Genomic DNA, 18,053 nt, shown 5'->3' with positions numbered 1-18,053 from the left:
ATGTGTACACAGTAGAGCTGTATATGTGTAATGTGCATGTAGCTGAGCTGTATGTGTACACAGTAGAGCTGTATATGTGTAATGTGCATGTAGCTGAGCTGTATGTGTACACAGTAGAGCTGTATATGTGTAATGTACATGGAGCTGAGCTGTATATGTACACAGTAGAGCTGTATATGTGTAATGTACATGTAGCTGAGCTGTATGTGTACACAGTAGAGCTGTATATGTGTAATGTACATGTAGCTGAGCTGTATGTGTACACAGTAGAGCTGTATATGTGTAATGTGCATGTAGCTGAGCTGTATGTGTACACAGTAGAGCTGTATATGTGTAATGTACATGTAGCTGAGCTGTATGTGTACACAGTAGAGCTGTATATGTGTAATGTACATGTAGCTGAGCTGTATGTGTACACAGTAGTGCTGTATATGTGTAATGTGCATGTAGCTGAGCTGTATGTGTACACAGTAGAGCTGTATATGTGTAATGTACATGTAGCTGAGCTGTATATGTGTAATGTGCATGTAGCTGAGCTGTATGTGTACACAGTAGAGCTGTATGTGTAATGTGCATGTAGCTGAGCTGTATGTGTACACAGTAGAGCTGTATATGTGTAATGTACATGTAGCTGAGCTGTATGTGTACACAGTAGAGCTGTATATGTGTAATGTACATGTAGTTGAGCTGTATATGTGTAATGTACATGTAGCTGAGCTGTATGTGTACACAGTAGAGCTGTATATGTGTAATGTGCATGTAGCTGAGCTGTATGTGTACACAGTAGAGCTGTATATGTGTAATGTACATGTAGCTGAGCTGTATATGTGTAATGTACATGTAGCTGAGCTGTATGTGTACACAGTAGAGCTGTATATATGTGTAATGTGCATGTAGCTGAGCTGTATGTGTACACAGTAGAGCTGTATATGTGTTATGTACATGTAGCTGAGCTGTATGTGTACACAGTAGAGCTGTATGTGTAATGTGCATGTAGCTGAGCTGTATGTGTACACAGTAGAGCTGTATATGTGTAATGTACATGTAGCTGAGCTGTATGTGTACACAGTAGAGCTGTATATGTGTAATGTACATGTAGCTGAGCTGTATATGTGTAATGTACATGTAGCTGAGCTGTATATGTGTAATGTGCATGTAGCTGAGCTGTATGTGTACACAGTAGAGCTGTATGTGTAATGTGCATGTAGCTGAGCTGTATGTGTACACAGTAGAGCTGTATATGTGTAATGTATATGTAGCTGAGCTGTATGTGTACACAGTAGAGCTGTATATGTGTAATGTACATGTAGCTGAGCTGTATATGTGTAATGTGCATGTAGCTGAGCTGTATGTGTACACAGTAGAGCTGTATGTGTAATGTGCATGTAGCTGAGCTGTATGTGTACACAGTAGAGCTGTATATGTGTAATGTACATGTAGCTGAGCTGTATGTGTACACAGTAGAGCTGTATATATGTAATGTACATGTAGCTGAGCTGTATGTGTACACAGTAGAGCTGTGTGTAATGTACATGTAGCTGAGCTGTATGTGTACACAGTAGTGCTGTATATGTGTAATGTACATGTAGCTGAGCTGTATGTGTACACAGTAGAGCTGTATATGTGTAATGTACATGTAGCTGACCTGTATGTGTACACAATAGAGCTGTATATGTGTAATGTACATGTAGCTGAGCTGTATGTGTACACAGTAGAGCTGTATATGTGTAATGTACATGTAGCTGAGCTGTATGTGGACACAGTAGTGCTGTATATGTGTAATGTGCATGTAGCTGAGCTGTATATGTGTAATGTACATGTAGCTGAGCTGTATGTGTACACAGTAGAGCTGTATATATGTGTAATGTGCATGTAGCTGAGCTGTATATGTGTAATGTACATGTAGCTGAGCTGTATGTGTACACAGTAGAGCTGTATATGTGTAATGTACATGTAGCTGAGCTGTATATGTGTAATGTACATGTAGCTGAGCTGTATGTGTACACAGTAGAGCTGTATATATGTGTAATGTGCATGTAGCTGAGCTGTATGTGTACACAGTAGAGCTGTATATGTGTTATGTACATGTAGCTGAGCTGTATGTGTACACAGTAGAGCTGTATATGTGTAATGTGCATGTAGCTGAGCTGTATGTGTACACAGTAGAGCTATATATGTGTAATGTGCATGTAGCTGAGCTGAATGTGTACACAGTAGAGCTGTATATGTGTAATGTGCATGTAGCTGAGCTGTATGTGTACACAGTAGAGCTGTATATGTGTAATGTACATGTAGCTGAGCTGTATGTGTACACAGTAGAGCTGTATATGTGTAATGTACATGTAGCTGAGCTGTATGTGTACACAGTAGAGCTGTATATGTGTAATGTGCATGTAGCTGAGCTGTATGTGTACACAATAGAGCTGTATATGTGTAATGTGCATGTAGCTGAGCTGTATGTGTACACAGTAGAGCTGTATATGTGTAATGTACATGTAGCTGAGCTGTATATGTGTAATGTACATGTAGCTGAGCTGTATGTGTACACAGTAGAGCTGTATATATGTGTAATGTGCATGTAGCTGAGCTGTATGTGTACACAGTAGAGCTGTATATGTGTAATGTACATGTAGCTGAGCTGTATGTGTACACAGTAGAGCTGTATATGTGTAATGTACATGTAGCTGAGCTGTATGTGTACACAGTAGAGCTGTATATGTGTAATGTACATGTAGCTGAGCTGTATGTGTACACAGTAGTGCTGTATATGTGTAATGTACATGTAGCTGAGCTGTATGTGTACACAGTAGAGCTGTTTATACCTATACGCATCTTATATGAAGGATAGTCTTATGCCTATTCCATGCATGCTTAGACTCCTTAAAGGGGTACACCGCCCCTGAACATCTTCTCCCCTATCCAAAGCATAGGTGTAAAGATGTCTTATGGCAGGGGTCCCAGAGCTGGGACCCCCTGCTATCTCCGTGCAGCCACCGGCATTCTGTCCCAGGCGCAGCGCCAGAGATTGAGACATGATGTCATGGCCACGCCCCCTCCCTTCATGTCTATCTCTGGCTCTGGAGCAGTTCCCAGCACCGAATGCGGGGGGCTGCACCGAGATCACGGAGGTCCCCAGCGGCGGGACCCCTGCGATTAGACATCTTATATCCTATCCTTTGAATAGAGGGTAAGATTTCTAAGGCCGGAATACCCCTTTAGCCGCATTTGCAGCCACCACTTCTGCAGTAAGTTGCCTCTGGAGCATACAGTAGCTGATAAGTACTGTAAAGATTACAGTTTTTAAATAGAAATAATATACCAATCTGTTTAAACAAGTATCTAGCGCTTTCTTTTTTTTTTTCTTCTCAATGATCCCATTGTGCCCGGGCTACAAAAAGTAAATGAGCCCGGGTCCCGCCTTCTCCCTGCTGCCGGGCTCCTTACATGACACTTTCCTCTGCCTATCACCGGCCGAGACGGGACATCCCTGCACCTGGCGGTATGCTGAGCGCAGTTTGACGATCTGTGCACACGGAAGCAGGAAGAAGACCGGGACCGGAGGACAGAAGAGCTATAGCAGCACAATGGGGAAACGACAAAAGATTTATATGCATATTATATGATATAGAGTTTACCTTTAAAGGGGTACTCTGCCCCTAGACATCTTTTTTCTTTTCCAAAGGATAGGGGATAAGATCTCTGATCCTGGGGGTTCCAGCAGCTGGAGACCCCCGCGATCTCGGCTGCAGACCTTTACTCCATGCCAGTTGACTGGCGATGCGAGGCGGAGGTTTGTGATGTCACGGCCACTCCCATAGAATTGTATTGAGGGGGTGTGGCCATGACGCCACGAGTCTTTGGCGCTCTAAACGAACACTGGATGCAGCAGGGAGATCGCGGTGGTCCCCATACTGTTGCTCTTTTCTATGGTCATAGATCTTTGAGGTTTCTTAGGGCACATGGGTGACTACAGCAGGATTGCTTTAGGTTGGTGTTTTTTGGGCCTATGAAGACTGAACTATAAATTTAGCCATTGTTTTATGTAGGACAGAACATCGTCTTATGTCCATGAGATGCTGTGAGAACTGTGCCGGGGTTGTTGCGCGACTGTGCCGGGGGTTGTTGCGCGACTGTGCAGGGGGTTGTTGCGCGACTGTGCAGGGGGTTGTTGCGCGACTGTGCCGGGGGTTGTTGCGCGACTGTGCCGGGGGTTGTTGCGCGACTGTGCCGGGGGTTGTTGCGCGACTGTGCCGGGGGTTGTTGCGCGACTGTGCCGGGGGTTGTTGCGCGACTGTGCCGGGGGTTGTTGCGCGACTGTGCCGGGGGTTGTGTGACTCTGCAGACAGAGGTTTGGATGGGAATTTGCCAGCGGGAAGGTGAGAAGTGTCTATCATGGTGGAAGCTCCGACCACATCCTCCAAAACAATCAACATTTCTAACACCAAATATTTTACAGTGTCTTTAAAGGAGTTGTCCAGTCAGGAATATGTATTTTTTTATGTGTGGCCCAGTCTACATAACAAAGCTGAATACTTACTTGTCCTGCTCCCCCGCTACAGCCATTTGCCAGGTCTCTGCCGATGTCCTCTTTTTTTACCTCTTTTACTGACATCCAAAGGATAGGGGATAAGATGTCTGATTGCAGGGTCCCACCGCTGGGGACCCCCCACGATCTTCCTGCTGCACCCTGCTTTAGTTTAAAGCATCAGGTACAGCTCCGGAGGCTCGTGACGTCAATGCAAGTCTATGGGAGGGGGCGTGATGGCTGGGGACCGCCGCGATCAGACATCTTAGCCCTATCCTTTGGATAGGGGATAAGATGTCTAGGGGCGGAGTACCCCTTTAAGGACATGCACCATAAATGTACAACACTGCAGCGATTATCTTCGCGAACGCAGGAGCTGTGCTCACTTCATAGCGGATGGGTTCCGGCTGCTATCGGCGATCATGCTGCAGAGTCAGGCTGTACGAGATCGCTGATAACACTGATCAGTACATGGCAATCTAATCATTACTATGAATAGTTCTTAACCCCTTAGGGACTCTTTTAATAATCATAACCCTTTCAATTTTGCACCTACAGACCCATATGATGTTGTTTTTTTTGTTTTTTTTGAGCAACCAATTCAACTTTGTAATGGCATCCGTCATTTTACCAAAAAATCTACGGCGAAACCAGAAAAAAAATAATTGTGCGACAAAATTGAATTATAAAAGCAATTTTGTAACTTTTGGGGGCTTCCATTTCTACGCAGTGCATTTTTTGGTAAAATTACACCTTCTCTTTATTCTTTAGGTCCATACGGTTAAAATATATAGGTTTGATTTTGTCGTACTTATGATTTTTTCCAAAACTACATGCACAAAAATTTATACGTTTAAAAATGTCCTTTTCTGACCCCTATAAAACTAAAATTTTTTCGCATACAGGGCGGTATGAGGATTCATTTTTTGCATTGTGACGAAGGTTTTATTGGTATGATCACGATGGTCCTTGGTGGTGCGACCGGCCTCCGGTAGCTGCGGCCTCTGGTGCAGGTCAGGTGCTGCAGAGGTCTGGGTGGAGCGGCTCTCCTGATCCTGGGCTGCATAGAGGTGTGGGGCGGTAAAGCTTTGCCAGGCAGTGTCGGGCTTCTGGACCCTTGGCCATTCCTGAAGCTTGGGCGCCACTTTCAGCCTTCGTGGGCAGGGCCTTCTTCTCTGGCCACCATAGCAACTCCCGCTGCAGGCCGTAGGCTGCTGGGGTAGAAGAGTGCAGTCTGTGCTGAGGTCTCCTGCTGAAGGCTTTACCCATAATTCTGTAGGGAACAGTGCGCCCATGGATTTTGCAAGTTCTCCTCACCTACCTGCTACTGGCTGCTGGCCTCATAGCCCCTGGTGGTGCCTTGCTGAGGCCCTCTACTGAAAGTCTGGGGTGCATGCTGGACTGCCAGCCACCATTTCCTGCTGTGACGTCAGGGGGCTTAACTCCAAATTTAAGAGGGCTCTATGCTTATAATATGAGGAAACGGGTGCTTTACAAATTCTATGTCTCCAGGAGACCCATATAACTGGACAGAAGGTTCTTGCCCTGAAGAGGGCTTGGATAGCACTGGGTTATCATGCTTCTTATTCTAACTATGCTAGGGGAGTTTCTGTTTTAGTAGCTAAATCTATACCGTTGATGGTTTCTCAGGTGGCCTGATAACTTTGGGAGGTTGGTAATACCGCATTGCTCTATTGGACCTTTTACCTTTGTACTTGTTTCTGTTTATGTGCCTTCTCCCTTTCAAGTCTCTGTGTTGGAGTTGATTACTAACAAGTTGTTATCTTTTTCCCTCTCACCCTGTCCTTTTCATAGGTGACTTCAATGTGGCTCCATATCCCCTGCTCGATCGCACCACCGCTGATGACCCTGGCTCCTCTTTAGCTAACTGGCACCTTGTGTTGGGCGTGACTGATATTTGGACTGCATCTGCTTTTTCCTTTTACTCTGCGGCCCATAGGTCCTTCTTTTGTATTGATTTTGCCCTGGCGTCTAAGGATCTGCTCCCAGTGGTAAGGGATGTTTCTTATACCACTAGGGGGATCTCAGACAATTCTGCTATAGTTGTTGTTCTTAATCTAGGCCCTACTACCCCTTCCCATATCTGATGCATCCACCCGGGTTGGTTACAGGCTGAGGCTGTTGTGGAGGCTCTGGGGGTTGCCCATACTGAGTACTGGGAGCATAAAGCTTCTCATCCTGACCCCTTTGTTCAACGGGATGCGCACAAGGCCACAATACAGGGAGCTTTTATAGCGGGTGTGTCAGGTCAGAGGAACGTTAAATCTGCTATGTAGGGAAGGTTTCCCTACCGGGGTTGTTGTCAGTCTTGATGTGTACAAGGCCTTTGATTCTGTAGAGTGGCCCTATCTCTGGGAAGTCCTGGGTGCGTTTGGATTTGGCCCTCGGTTTTGTGCTTGGGTCTGTCTGTTATATGATAGCCCTAGGGCCCGCATTCGCACAAATTTAAATTGTTTCTGCGCCTTTTCTCTTAGGGTGTGGGACGAGGCAGGGGTGTCCCCTATCTCCTTTTCTTTTTGCGCCAGCGGTAGAGCCTTTGGCGGCGGCAATCCGTATGGACTCTACTATCTGTGGTATTCCTAGGGCTCTTTTGTAGAAAAGGTTTCCTTATATACAAATGACACCTAAGTTTATTTGGCAGATGCGGAGGGTTCTCTTCTTTCTCGCATTTACCTACTTGGCCAGTTTGGTTTGATTTTGGGCCTGTGGGTCAACTGTGCTAAGCCTTCCCTGATGGCGCTCTCGACTGAGGTTGTCCTTCCCCCTTCGCTTCCAGCGGGTTTACAAGGTGGTCCATTGCTTTAGATATCTTTGGGTGGACATCACTGCATCATTGGCGCATTATCTTTCCCTGAATTTAGAATCGCTTATGAGTTCAACTGAAGAATGGTTGCGCGCCTGGTCCTCGCTTCCTCTATCCCTGGCTGGCAGCATTAAGATATTTTAGTTGATCTATCTTCCCAAGTTCCTTTATCTTTTCCATTTAGCTCCCCTTATTCCTCCTAGGAGTTTTTTTTGCGAAACTGTGGTGCTCTGGGATCCTTCTACTGGCAGGACAAGCCTTCCAGACTCGGTCGGGCTCTTCTCCAGGCCCCTAAGCGACATGGCGGTTCAGCTACCCCTGATGTCTATAACTATTTTCTTGCCTCCCAACTGGTCCTATGCAACATGTTGGATCGACCTGGATCTTTCGAATTCTGCTACTGCCTTGGCTGGGGCTCTGATGGGTTCTTATGAAGCTCTTACTAACTCACTCTACAGGTATTCCTCTGCTTCGTCTTTTCTTGTTCCCATTCAATGATAGCTAAAGTCTGGTCCGTGGTGTCAGGAAAATTTTTGCAACCGCTGGTGTCTTCTAGAGCGCCCCTGTGAGGGAATGTTCATCTTTCTCACCTGCACGGGTTACAGGGAGCTGGCTTTTGGGGTAGTCATGGAGCTAAATTTGCGGTCCTGTGGATAAATTTGTGCTCCTGTTTGGAGAGGATAAGGTTTTCTTATCCTTTTAGGACATTCAGGAACGTTATGACATGCCTGAAAATGGCTTTTATAGGTATCTTCAGCTTAGGCATGTGGTTCAGGTGAAGTTTGGCTCCCTGACGTTTACTCCGGTATTTTCTGAGGTGGAGCTTCTCCTGGGCACCACGGACCTGTCTAAACCTCTCACTCAGTCCTATGCTCTCCTCCAGTCATTGGGTCCTAGTCCTTTCTCGGAAGCATTTCATAAGTAGGTGGTTGATATCCCTGACTTATCTGAGTGTCCGTGGAAGGAAGTCGAGGGTACTTATTATTCCACTGTGGTTAGTTGTAGGGATATTCTGATACAATCTAGATACATACTCAGGTTGTATTATTCCCCCGAAACACATAGGTGTTTCCCCATCTGATCTTTGTTTTTGTTGCTCTTCTGATGTTGGTACTTTCTTACATGCTGTCTGGGAGTGTCCTATTATCGCCCCTTCTGGAGAGATGTGAATAGATATTTAGCTAACAATTTGGATTTCCCTTATATTATTAATGGGGTTGTTTCTAGTCCCCATAGACGTTTATTCATTAGATTCCTCCTCTTTTGTGCTTGTAAAGTGGTGGCGATGGGCTGGAAGTATTCCTCTCCTCCTCTTCTGTTCCGATGGCTTAGTTTGGTCAACAAATATGTCCCATTATACCAGCAGTTATATTTGAGTCGCAAGTGTCCCAAGAAATTTGATACGATCTGGCCCCCCTGGCTCTTACTTGATGCATTAGCTGACCCTCCAACTGGATTGTCTCAGTAGTTCTCCTCTGTGGTGGATGCTGTGGTTGGGGGGGGGGGGGGGGTTGCCCGGATGTGTGTGTGTTGTGTGCATATTTTTTGTCTATTATGTTGGCCTTTTTGTCTATGTTGGCCTTTCCTTCAGCTGGGTCCCAGGTGTAGCCCTCACCTGCTGTAGGGTTGATTCCCGCTACTATCTTGTGTTCCTTATAACGCCCTACCCGGGTCGTCAACTGTCTATCTCCTTTATGATTTGGGTCTCTTGGATCTTTGGAGGCTGATGTTTTTTTACCTTGTTGGTACTGTTTGTTAATTAAACTTTTCTTCCCCCATATGTGACTATAACATGCATTACACTAATTGGCCACACTGATAAATGCTATGCTGTAGCATAGCATTGATCAGTGTTTTCGGCGCTCGACTGCTCCTGCTTGGATCTCAGGCACAGAGCAGTCATTCGGCAATCAGACAACGAAGATAAACAGCTGATCGGGAGACCGCAGTTTTACCGCAGTGGTCCCGATCAGCGATTGGTGATGTCCGGTATTGGCCACGGGTCCCAGCTATTGTTAGCCGACGGGACCGACCCGCGTTATAGAACAGGAGCGGGCACCCTGCATCCCCAAGAGGTTAAAGAGTACCTGCCGCCAAACTAAACTTTTAATATATTGTTCTTCATGTAATTATAAGACACTTTTTTTTATTTACTTGCTGTTAAAATTTTCAACCTTTATATGTTTTTAATGTGATTGAAAAAAAACGGCCACTAGGTGGCTCTGTTCCGTTCCCTGCGCAAGTCAAGCAGTTAGTTTGGACTCCTGCCGCCCTGGCAGGAAGTGGGTGTGGGGCACAACTCTCGCAGGCTTCAGTGCACTTGATGGGGAACGCCCACTTTCTCCTGCCAGGAGTTCACACAATGTGAGCAAGGAGAAAGGCAAGATACACAGCTTTTTAAAGCTCGAGGGGTGTTAGGAGTGGTTAGGGAATATAAGTTAGTTTAGAAAATATGGTTTGGTGACAGGTACTCTTACTCTTTCTCAAAATATGTATAAACCCCTTTAATAAAAATGTAAATCACTCCCCCTTTCCCATAAAAAAAAATAAAAAATTAATAATAATACATACCGTATTTATCGGGGTATACCACGCACCGGCCTATAACACGCACCCTCATTTTACCAAGGATATTTGGGTAAAAAAAGTTTTTTACCCAAATATCCATGGTAAAATGAGGGTGCGTGTGTGCGCGTGTATACCCCGATATACCCCCAGGAAAGGCAGGGGGAGAGAGGCCGTCGCTGCCCGCTTCTCTCCCCTGCCTTTCCTGGGGTCTAGAGCCCTGCTGCCGGCCCTTCTCACCCCATGGCTATCGGCGCCGCTGCCCGTTCTGTCCCCCTGACTATCGGTGCCGGCGCCGATAGCCAGGGGGAGAGAAGCGGCGCCGACAGCCAGGGGGAGAGAAGGGGCAGCGGCACCCATTGCCGGGCGGCGCTGCCCCGTTGCCTCCCCCCATCCCCGGTGGCATGATTACCTGAGTCGGGTCCGCGCTGCTGCAGGCCTCCGTCAAGCGTCCCGAGCGTCGTTGCTATGCACGGCGCGGCGCACTGATGTCATGCGCCGCGCCGTTCAGCGCATAGCAACGACGCCGGGGACGCACGCCGGAGGCCTGCAGCAGCGCGGACCCGACTCAGGTAATTATGCCACCGGGGATGGGGGGAGGCAACGGGGCAGCGGCGCCGGCAATGGGTGCCGCTGCCCCTTCTCTCCCCCAGGCTGTCGGCGCCGCTTCTCTCCCCCTGGCTATCGGCACCGATAGTCAGGGGGACAGAACGGGCAGCGGCGCCGATAACCAGGGGGTGAGAAGGGCCGACAGCAGCGCTCTAGACCCCAGGAAAGGCAGGGGGAGAGAAGCGGGCAGCGACGGCCTCTCTCCCCCTGCCTTTCCTGGGGGTGTATCGGCGTATAACACGCACACAGACGTTAGGCTAAAAATTTTAGCCTAAAAAGTGCGTGTTATACGCCGATAAATACGGTATTTGGTATCCCTGCATGCGGAAATGTCCAAACTAGCTAAATATTGGGGGAGATATATCAAAACCTGTCCAGAGGAAAAGTTGCTGAGTTGCCCGTAGCAACCAATCAGATCGCTTCTTTCATTTTTTTGAAAAGGCCTCTGAACAATGAAAGAAGCAATCTGATTGGTTGTTATGGGCAACTCAGCAACTTTTCCTCTGGAAAATGTTTATAATCCTGCACGGTGAACGGCATAAAATGTATTAAAAAGAAAAAAAACGCCAGAATAGCTGAATTTTGGTCACGTCAGGAAATAATAAAAAGGGATCAAAACAAAAATGGTGCCAATAACAACTACAGATCAGAGAAGAAAAAATGACCCTCATACCCATTTATAGAAAAAAAAAAAGTTATAGGGATGGGAATAAGAAATTTTAATAATAAAGAATTAATAAAAATTTTTAGAATAAAGAAAATGTCAGTTTTACCGTAAAGTGAACTGTGTTAAAACGAAACCCCCCATTCCTACAATTGGTCCTGCAAAAAAAAAAAGTCCTCACAGGGCTCTGTGGATGGGAAAAAATAAAAAAGAGAAATGACTCTTAAAAGTGAGAAGGAAAAATACAAAAAACACAAAAATTAAACCTGGCTGGGTCCTAAAGGAGGTGTCCTTAACCCCTTAAGGACCCAGGGCGTACAGGTACGCCCTGACATCCTGGGACTTAAGGAGTTGTAGTTTTGCAACACCTGGAGGCACACTGGTTGTTGCAAAACACTGTTTCCCAACCTGTGTGCCTCCAGCTGTTGCAAGACTATAACTCCCATCATGCACTGACAGACCATGCATGCCGGGAGTTGTAGTTTTGCAACAGCTTGAGGCACATGGGTTGGGAAACACTGAGTTAAGTAACAAACTCTGTGTTTTGCAACCAGTGTGCCTCCAGCTGTTGCATAACTACAACACCCAGCATGCACGGACAGCCAAAGGGCATGTTGGAAGTTGCAGTTTTGCAACAGCTGGAGGTTTGCCCCCCCCCCCCCCCATGTTAATGTACAGGGTACATTCACACGGGCGGGGGTTTACAGTGAGTTTCTCGCTGCAAGTTTGTTTGCTACAAGTTTGTTTGTGAACCCCTGTTCGTGTAAATTTAACCTGAAAACACTACACTACACAAAATAAAAAGTAAAACACTACATATACGTACACAGAGCCTCCAGCTGTTGCAAAACAACAACTCCTAGTATTGTCGGACAGACATTGACTGTCCAGACATCCTGGGAGTTTTGCAACAGCTGGAAGCACCCTGTTTGGGAAACACTGCTGTAGGGTAATTTTGGTAATTTAAGTGTCATTCTTGCATACGGGTCTGTCTCCATGCAGATCCCTAATTTTGCGCACTGCGCTCTCTCACTTCGGAGCCCTGTCGTATTTCAAGGCAACAGTTTAGGGCCACATATGGGGTATTTCTGTACTCTGGAGAAATTGCCTAACAAATTTTGAGGGGCCTTTCTATTCCTTTTACCTCTTATGAAAAGGTAAAGTTGGGGTCTACTCCAGCATGTTATTGTAAAATTTTTTTCTTTTTTACACAAACATGCTGGTGTTGCCCCATAGCTTTCATCTTTTATCTTACTTTAAAAATCCAGCCAGGAATCAGCTACTTGAAGAGAGTGACCCTGCAGATAGCCAGGCTGGCAAAGCTGGGGAGGAGCGGAACTGAAACCATGAACACCACGAAGACCATAGCACTAGTGATATCATAATATTTCTTTGTATATTCAATAAACAGCACTGTCATGAACTTACCCAGCTTGGCTACAGTGCCATCTCTGATTTCAGTCTGGCATACCCGACCAATGAGGAGGCATGAGTGCTGGGCCAATCAGCAGCCACACAGTCTCCCAGCGTGGAATATTTAAACTGCTCTATGTTTGTAGCCATTGCCCAATTGTGAATTGTTTCCTTTACCAGCCTGTTCCTGTGATATCGTGTGACCTGATTGTGCTTATAACCTGACCCTACCTTTGCCTGCTGACTTTGTACTTTACCACTCTCTATGTTTGACCTGCTTGTCCTAACTCTGCTTATGATTGTGTACAATGCTCCCCTCTAGGTTTTGGCTTGTCCCTAAATAATCCTGTGACTACTGATTTTGTACCTTATCTGTTGCTCACTTGGCCTGTCAAGACTTTCGTTGGCACCCCATTCACTTAGTCCAGTGAAGGGACCGACATACAGTTGGAAGCTGCCATTTATCTATCAATGTCAAAATATCAATGTCCCTGTTCTGCGCTGCTCTCTACCCCCCCCCCCCCCCCGGACATAACAACCCCAAGAGATTACACTGAACAATAACAAAATATAAGTATCCTAATATATGTTTATTAGGTCATAGAATGTATAAAAATATTATTACAAGGCGACCATCTGTAACACACACATAACAATACGGTATAGTAATACCTCCTGATCCCAGCATTTATGTTGGGGGGGGGGGGGGGGGGGGGAGTCTAGTGTTGTTGTTCCTTGGCGTATAATGGAATTTGGTTTCAGGACGTCGTCTTCTTCTTCTATGTCCAGTGTTATTACTAGAAGGTGAAGGTCTTCTCAGCCTCTGACCTGTATGATCCGGATTATATTGTTAGGACTAATGTAAATACGGATATTTACATTAACTCCAAAACTTTGTGGCCATTAAGGGCTAATCTATTTAATTATTATTATTAATGACATGTAAATGTTTGACATTTTTTCTTGTACTGTTTAATGTTGCAAAGAAACGAGTTCTTTCATCTTTAACCCTTTCAGGTCCAAACCAGTTTTAATGTTTTGAGTTTTTGTTTCTCCTCTCATTCTAAGAGCCATAAAAAATGTTCCCATCTACAGACCCTTATGAGGCTTATTTTTTTTGCGGGACCCATTGTACTTTGTTATGGCACTCTTTATTATGCCATAAAATTTACAGGAAAAAATAAAGAAAGCAATTTTGCTAATTCGCGTGTTTTATTTATACCTTATCTGTGTTCTTCAGGTGCGTTGAAAGGGCAACAATAGCCAATTTGTGTAGTTTGTTATTTGTTCACTAAGTTAAAAAATGGGGGCCACCCATGTTAACCTGGATAAAAAGGTAGATAGTGATAGTGAGGCTGATTCAAACGCTTCTTACCGGTGAAAATCAGTGCAGCCGTTCTTGATGCTAATATGGTTTTAATGTTTAAAGGGGTACTCCGCCCCTAAACATCTTATGCCTTATCCAAAGGATAGGGGATAAGATGTCAGATCGCAGGGGTCTGGCCGCTGGGACCACCAGTAATGTTCAACGCTGCACCCCAGTCATCTGGGGCACGGAGCGAGCTTTGCTCCGTGCCGAATGATGGCCGAACACAGCCGTTACGCCCCCTCCATTCATGTCTCTGGGAGAGGGAGTGACGGCTAGTACAAAGCTGTCACGCCTCCTTCCATAGACATGAATGGAGGGGGCGTGATCCGACATCTTATCCCCTAGCCTTTGGATAGGGGATAAGATGTTTAGGGGCGGAGTACCCCTTGAACTGCACTGGAGGTGGCAGCTGCTGCTGTATGTGCAAAGCTTTCTCCTGCCCAGGCCAGTTAATAACTCTGCCCCTTTCACAGACATGGCAAGGAGGGGATGAATATTAATGAAGAAGAGGGCAGGGTTATCAGTGGAGTGGGCGGGGGAAAACTATGCACATGCAGCCGCCTAACAATTCAGTTAAAGGGGTATTCCAGGAAAAAACTTTTTTTTAAATATCAACTGGCTCCAGAAAGTTAAACAGATTTGTAAATTACTTCTATTAAAAAATCTCAATCCTTTCAGTACTTATGAGCTTCTGAAGTTTAGGTTGTTCTTTTCTGTCTGAGTAATCTCTGATGACACCTGTCTCGGGAACCGCCCAGTTTAGAAGAGGTTTGCTATGGGAATTTGCTTCTAAACTGGGCGTTTCCCGAGACACGTGTCATCAGAGATTACTCAGACAGAAAAGAACAACCTTAACTTCAGAAGCTCATAAGTACTGAAAGGATTAAGATTTGTTAATAGAAATAATTTACAAATCTGTTTAACTTTCTGGAGCCAGTTGAAATATAAAAAAAAGTTTTTTCCTGGATAACCCCTTTAATAAGTAAAAAAACATCTCAGCAACAAGATGAATACCTGCTGATTTTCACCTGGTAAAAAGCTTTGGAATCAGCATCACCCGCACTATCTACCTTTATATTCAGGTTAATTATCCCTCTATTTAGATCCATATAACTTTTTATTTGTCTGTCTACAAAACTGAATCAGGGTGTTAAAAAACTGGCACCAAGATCGCTCTATGTCAGCAATAAGCAGCGTTCCCCAGCTGGGAGCCATCTGGTATGGAGAGGGCTTGTATCTGGAACCCTCTCCACACGTATAGTACATGAAAATGTTTAACAAGAAGTGATTTTTGAGTAAAAAATTTCCCACATTCTGAACATGAAAATAGCTTCTCCTCTGTTCTTTGTGATTCAACAAGAGTTGATCTTTGAGTAAAATATTTAAACACATTCTAAGCATTAAAATGGCTTTTCTCCTGTGTGAGTTCTTTGATGTTTAACAAGGCGCTATTTTCAAAAAAACATTCCCACTTTCTGGACATGAAAATGGTCTCTCCCCTGTGTGAGTTCTTTGATGTTTTACAAGAGTTGATTTTTGAGTAAAAAATTTTCCACAATTTGAACATGAAAATGGCTTCTCTCCTGTGTGAGTTCTTCGATGTTCAACAAGAGTTGATCTTTGAGTAAAACATTTCCCACATTCAAGGCATGAATATGGCTTTTCTCCTGTGTGAGTTCTTTGATGTTTAACAAAAGTTGATCTATGAGTAAAACATTTCCCACAATTTGAACAAGAAAATGGCTTCTCTCCTGTGTGAGTTTTTTGATGTTCAACAAGACTTGATTTATGAGTAAAACATTTCCCACATTCCAAGCATGAAAATGGTTTCTCCTCTGTGTGAATTCTTTGATGTTTAAGAAGAGCTGATTTTAGAGTAAAACATTTTTGACAATTTGAACATGAAAATGGCCTCTCCCCTGTATGAGTTTTTTGATGATCAAAAAGAGTGGATTTTTGAGTAAAACGTTTCCCGCATTCTGGACATGAAAATGGCTTCTCCACTGTGTGATTTCTCTGGTGTTGAAAAAGATGTGATTTCTGAATAAAACATTCTCCACCTTCTGGACATGGAAATGGCTTCTCCTCTGTGTGACTTTTTTGATGTTTAACAAGGGTTGAATTTTGAGTAAAACATTTCCCACAATTTGAACATGAAAATGGCTTCTCCCCTGTGTGAGTTTTTTGATGTTTAACAAGGGTTGATTTTTGAGTAAAACATTTCCCACAATTTGAACATGAAAATGGCTTCTCCCCTGTGTGGGTTTTTTGATGATCAACAAGAGCTGCTTTTTGAGTAAAACATTTCCCACATTCTGGGCATGAAAATGGCTTCTCTCCTGTGTGAATTCTTTGATGTTTAACAAGAGATGTTTTTTGAGTAAAACATTTCCCACAATAGGAACATGAATATGGCTTCTCTCCTGTGTGACTTCTTAGATGTTCAACAAAAAGTGATTTTTGTATAAAACATTTCCCACATTCAGAGCATGAAAATGGCTTCTCCCCTGTGTGAGTTCTTTGATGTTTAACAAGAGTTGATTTTTGAAGAAAACATTTTCCACATTCTGAACATGAAAATGGCTTCTCTCCTGTGTGAGTTTTATGATGTTCAACAAGAGTAGATTTTTTGATAAAACATTTCCCACATTCTGAACATGAAAATGGTTTCTCCCCTGTATGAATTCTCTGATGTAGAGCGAGGCGTGATTGTTGAGTAAAACATTTTCCACATTCTGAACATGAAAATGGCTTCTCCCCTGTATGAATTCTCTGATGTAAAGCGAGGCGTGATTTGTGAGTAAAACATTTCCCACATTCTGAACATGAAAATGGCTTCTCCTTATTTAGCCTAACAGTCTGTGATAAATCAGAAGACAGGACGGGTATAACAGGATCAGATGACAGATCTTGGCTGTGAAGGGCTGAGGGTGTATCTGGGATAATGGAATGTTCTTCATATGTATCTTGTGTGATATCATCATCTGCTTTATAATATGAAGATATAAGATTCTCCTCTGATCTCCTGGTACAAGAATCTGCCAAGGATAAAACAGATTACATTTTTTTAAAGAAATATTTTAGCAATTCTGCATATAAATATAGTCTATTCATTCACTATTGGGTGTATGGAGTGCTGCTTCTTCCTAAAGATTTCCCAGCGTTACAGTGAAAAGTAGAAAATGAAGTATTTCTCACAGAAAAGGATTGCAGTAACACATGTTTTGCTATACACATGTTTATTCCCTTTGTGTGTATTGGAACTAAACCAAAAAAGGGAGAGAAAAAAGGCAAATTGGACATAATGTCACCAAAGTCCAAAAATGGTCTGGACAAAATTATTGGCACCCTTAACTTAATATTTGGTTGCACACCCTTTGGAAAAAATAACTGAAATCAGTCCTTTCTATAACCATCAATAAGCTTCTTACACCTCTCAGCCGGAATGTTGGACTTCCTTTGCAAACTGCTCCAGGTCTCTCTTATTGGAAGGCGCCTTTTCCCAACAGCAATTTTAAGATCTCTCCACAGGTATTCAATGGGATTTAGATCTGGACTCATTGCTGCCACTTCAGAACTCTCCAGCGCTTTGTTGCCATCCATTTCTGGGGCTTTTTGACATATGTTTGGGGTCATTGTCCTGCTGGAAGACCCAAGATCTCGGACCCAAACCCAGCTTTCTGACACTGGGCTGTACAGTGCGACCCAAAATCCATTGGTAATCCTCAGATTTCATGATGCCTTGTACACATTCAAGGCCCCCAGTGCCAGAGGCAGCAAAACAACCCCAAAACATCATTGAACCTCCACCATATTTCACTGTAGGTACTGTGTTCTTTTCTTTGTAGGCCTCATTCAGTTTTCGGAAAATAGTAGAATGATGGGCTTTACCAAAAAGCTCTATCTTGGTCTCATCTGTCCACAAGACGCTTTCCAGAAGGATTTTGGTTACTCAAGTTCATTTTGGCAAAATGTAGTCTTGCTTTTTTATGCCTCTGTGTCAGCTGTGGGGTCCTGCTGGGTCTCCTCCATAGCGTTTCATTTCATTTAAATGTTGATGGATAGTTCGCGCTGACACTGATGC

At 44.2% G+C, this 18,053-nt stretch overlaps 1 protein-coding gene across 6 annotated transcripts in view; it reads right to left on the bottom strand.

The window, feature by feature from the left end:
- Positions 1-14,903: 14,903 nt before the first annotated feature.
- Positions 14,904-18,053, bottom strand: part of LOC130296555 (oocyte zinc finger protein XlCOF6-like) — a 121,419-nt gene continuing 118,269 nt past the window's right edge. For all 6 annotated transcript variants that reach the window (XM_056548204.1, XM_056548229.1, XM_056548222.1 and 3 more), the window contains one exon: positions 14,904-17,007. In XM_056548204.1, the coding sequence (XP_056404179.1) occupies positions 15,407-17,007 (1,601 nt within the window). In that variant the 3' untranslated portion in view covers positions 14,904-15,406. The remainder of the gene's footprint in view (positions 17,008-18,053) is intronic.

This window comes from Hyla sarda, chromosome 1 (assembly GCF_029499605.1).
Source record: "Hyla sarda isolate aHylSar1 chromosome 1, aHylSar1.hap1, whole genome shotgun sequence".
In the NCBI taxonomy this organism is placed as follows: Eukaryota; Metazoa; Chordata; class Amphibia; order Anura; family Hylidae; genus Hyla; species Hyla sarda.
Note: the sequence above shows the minus strand (reverse complement) of the source record. Positions and strands in the feature narration are given on the sequence as shown.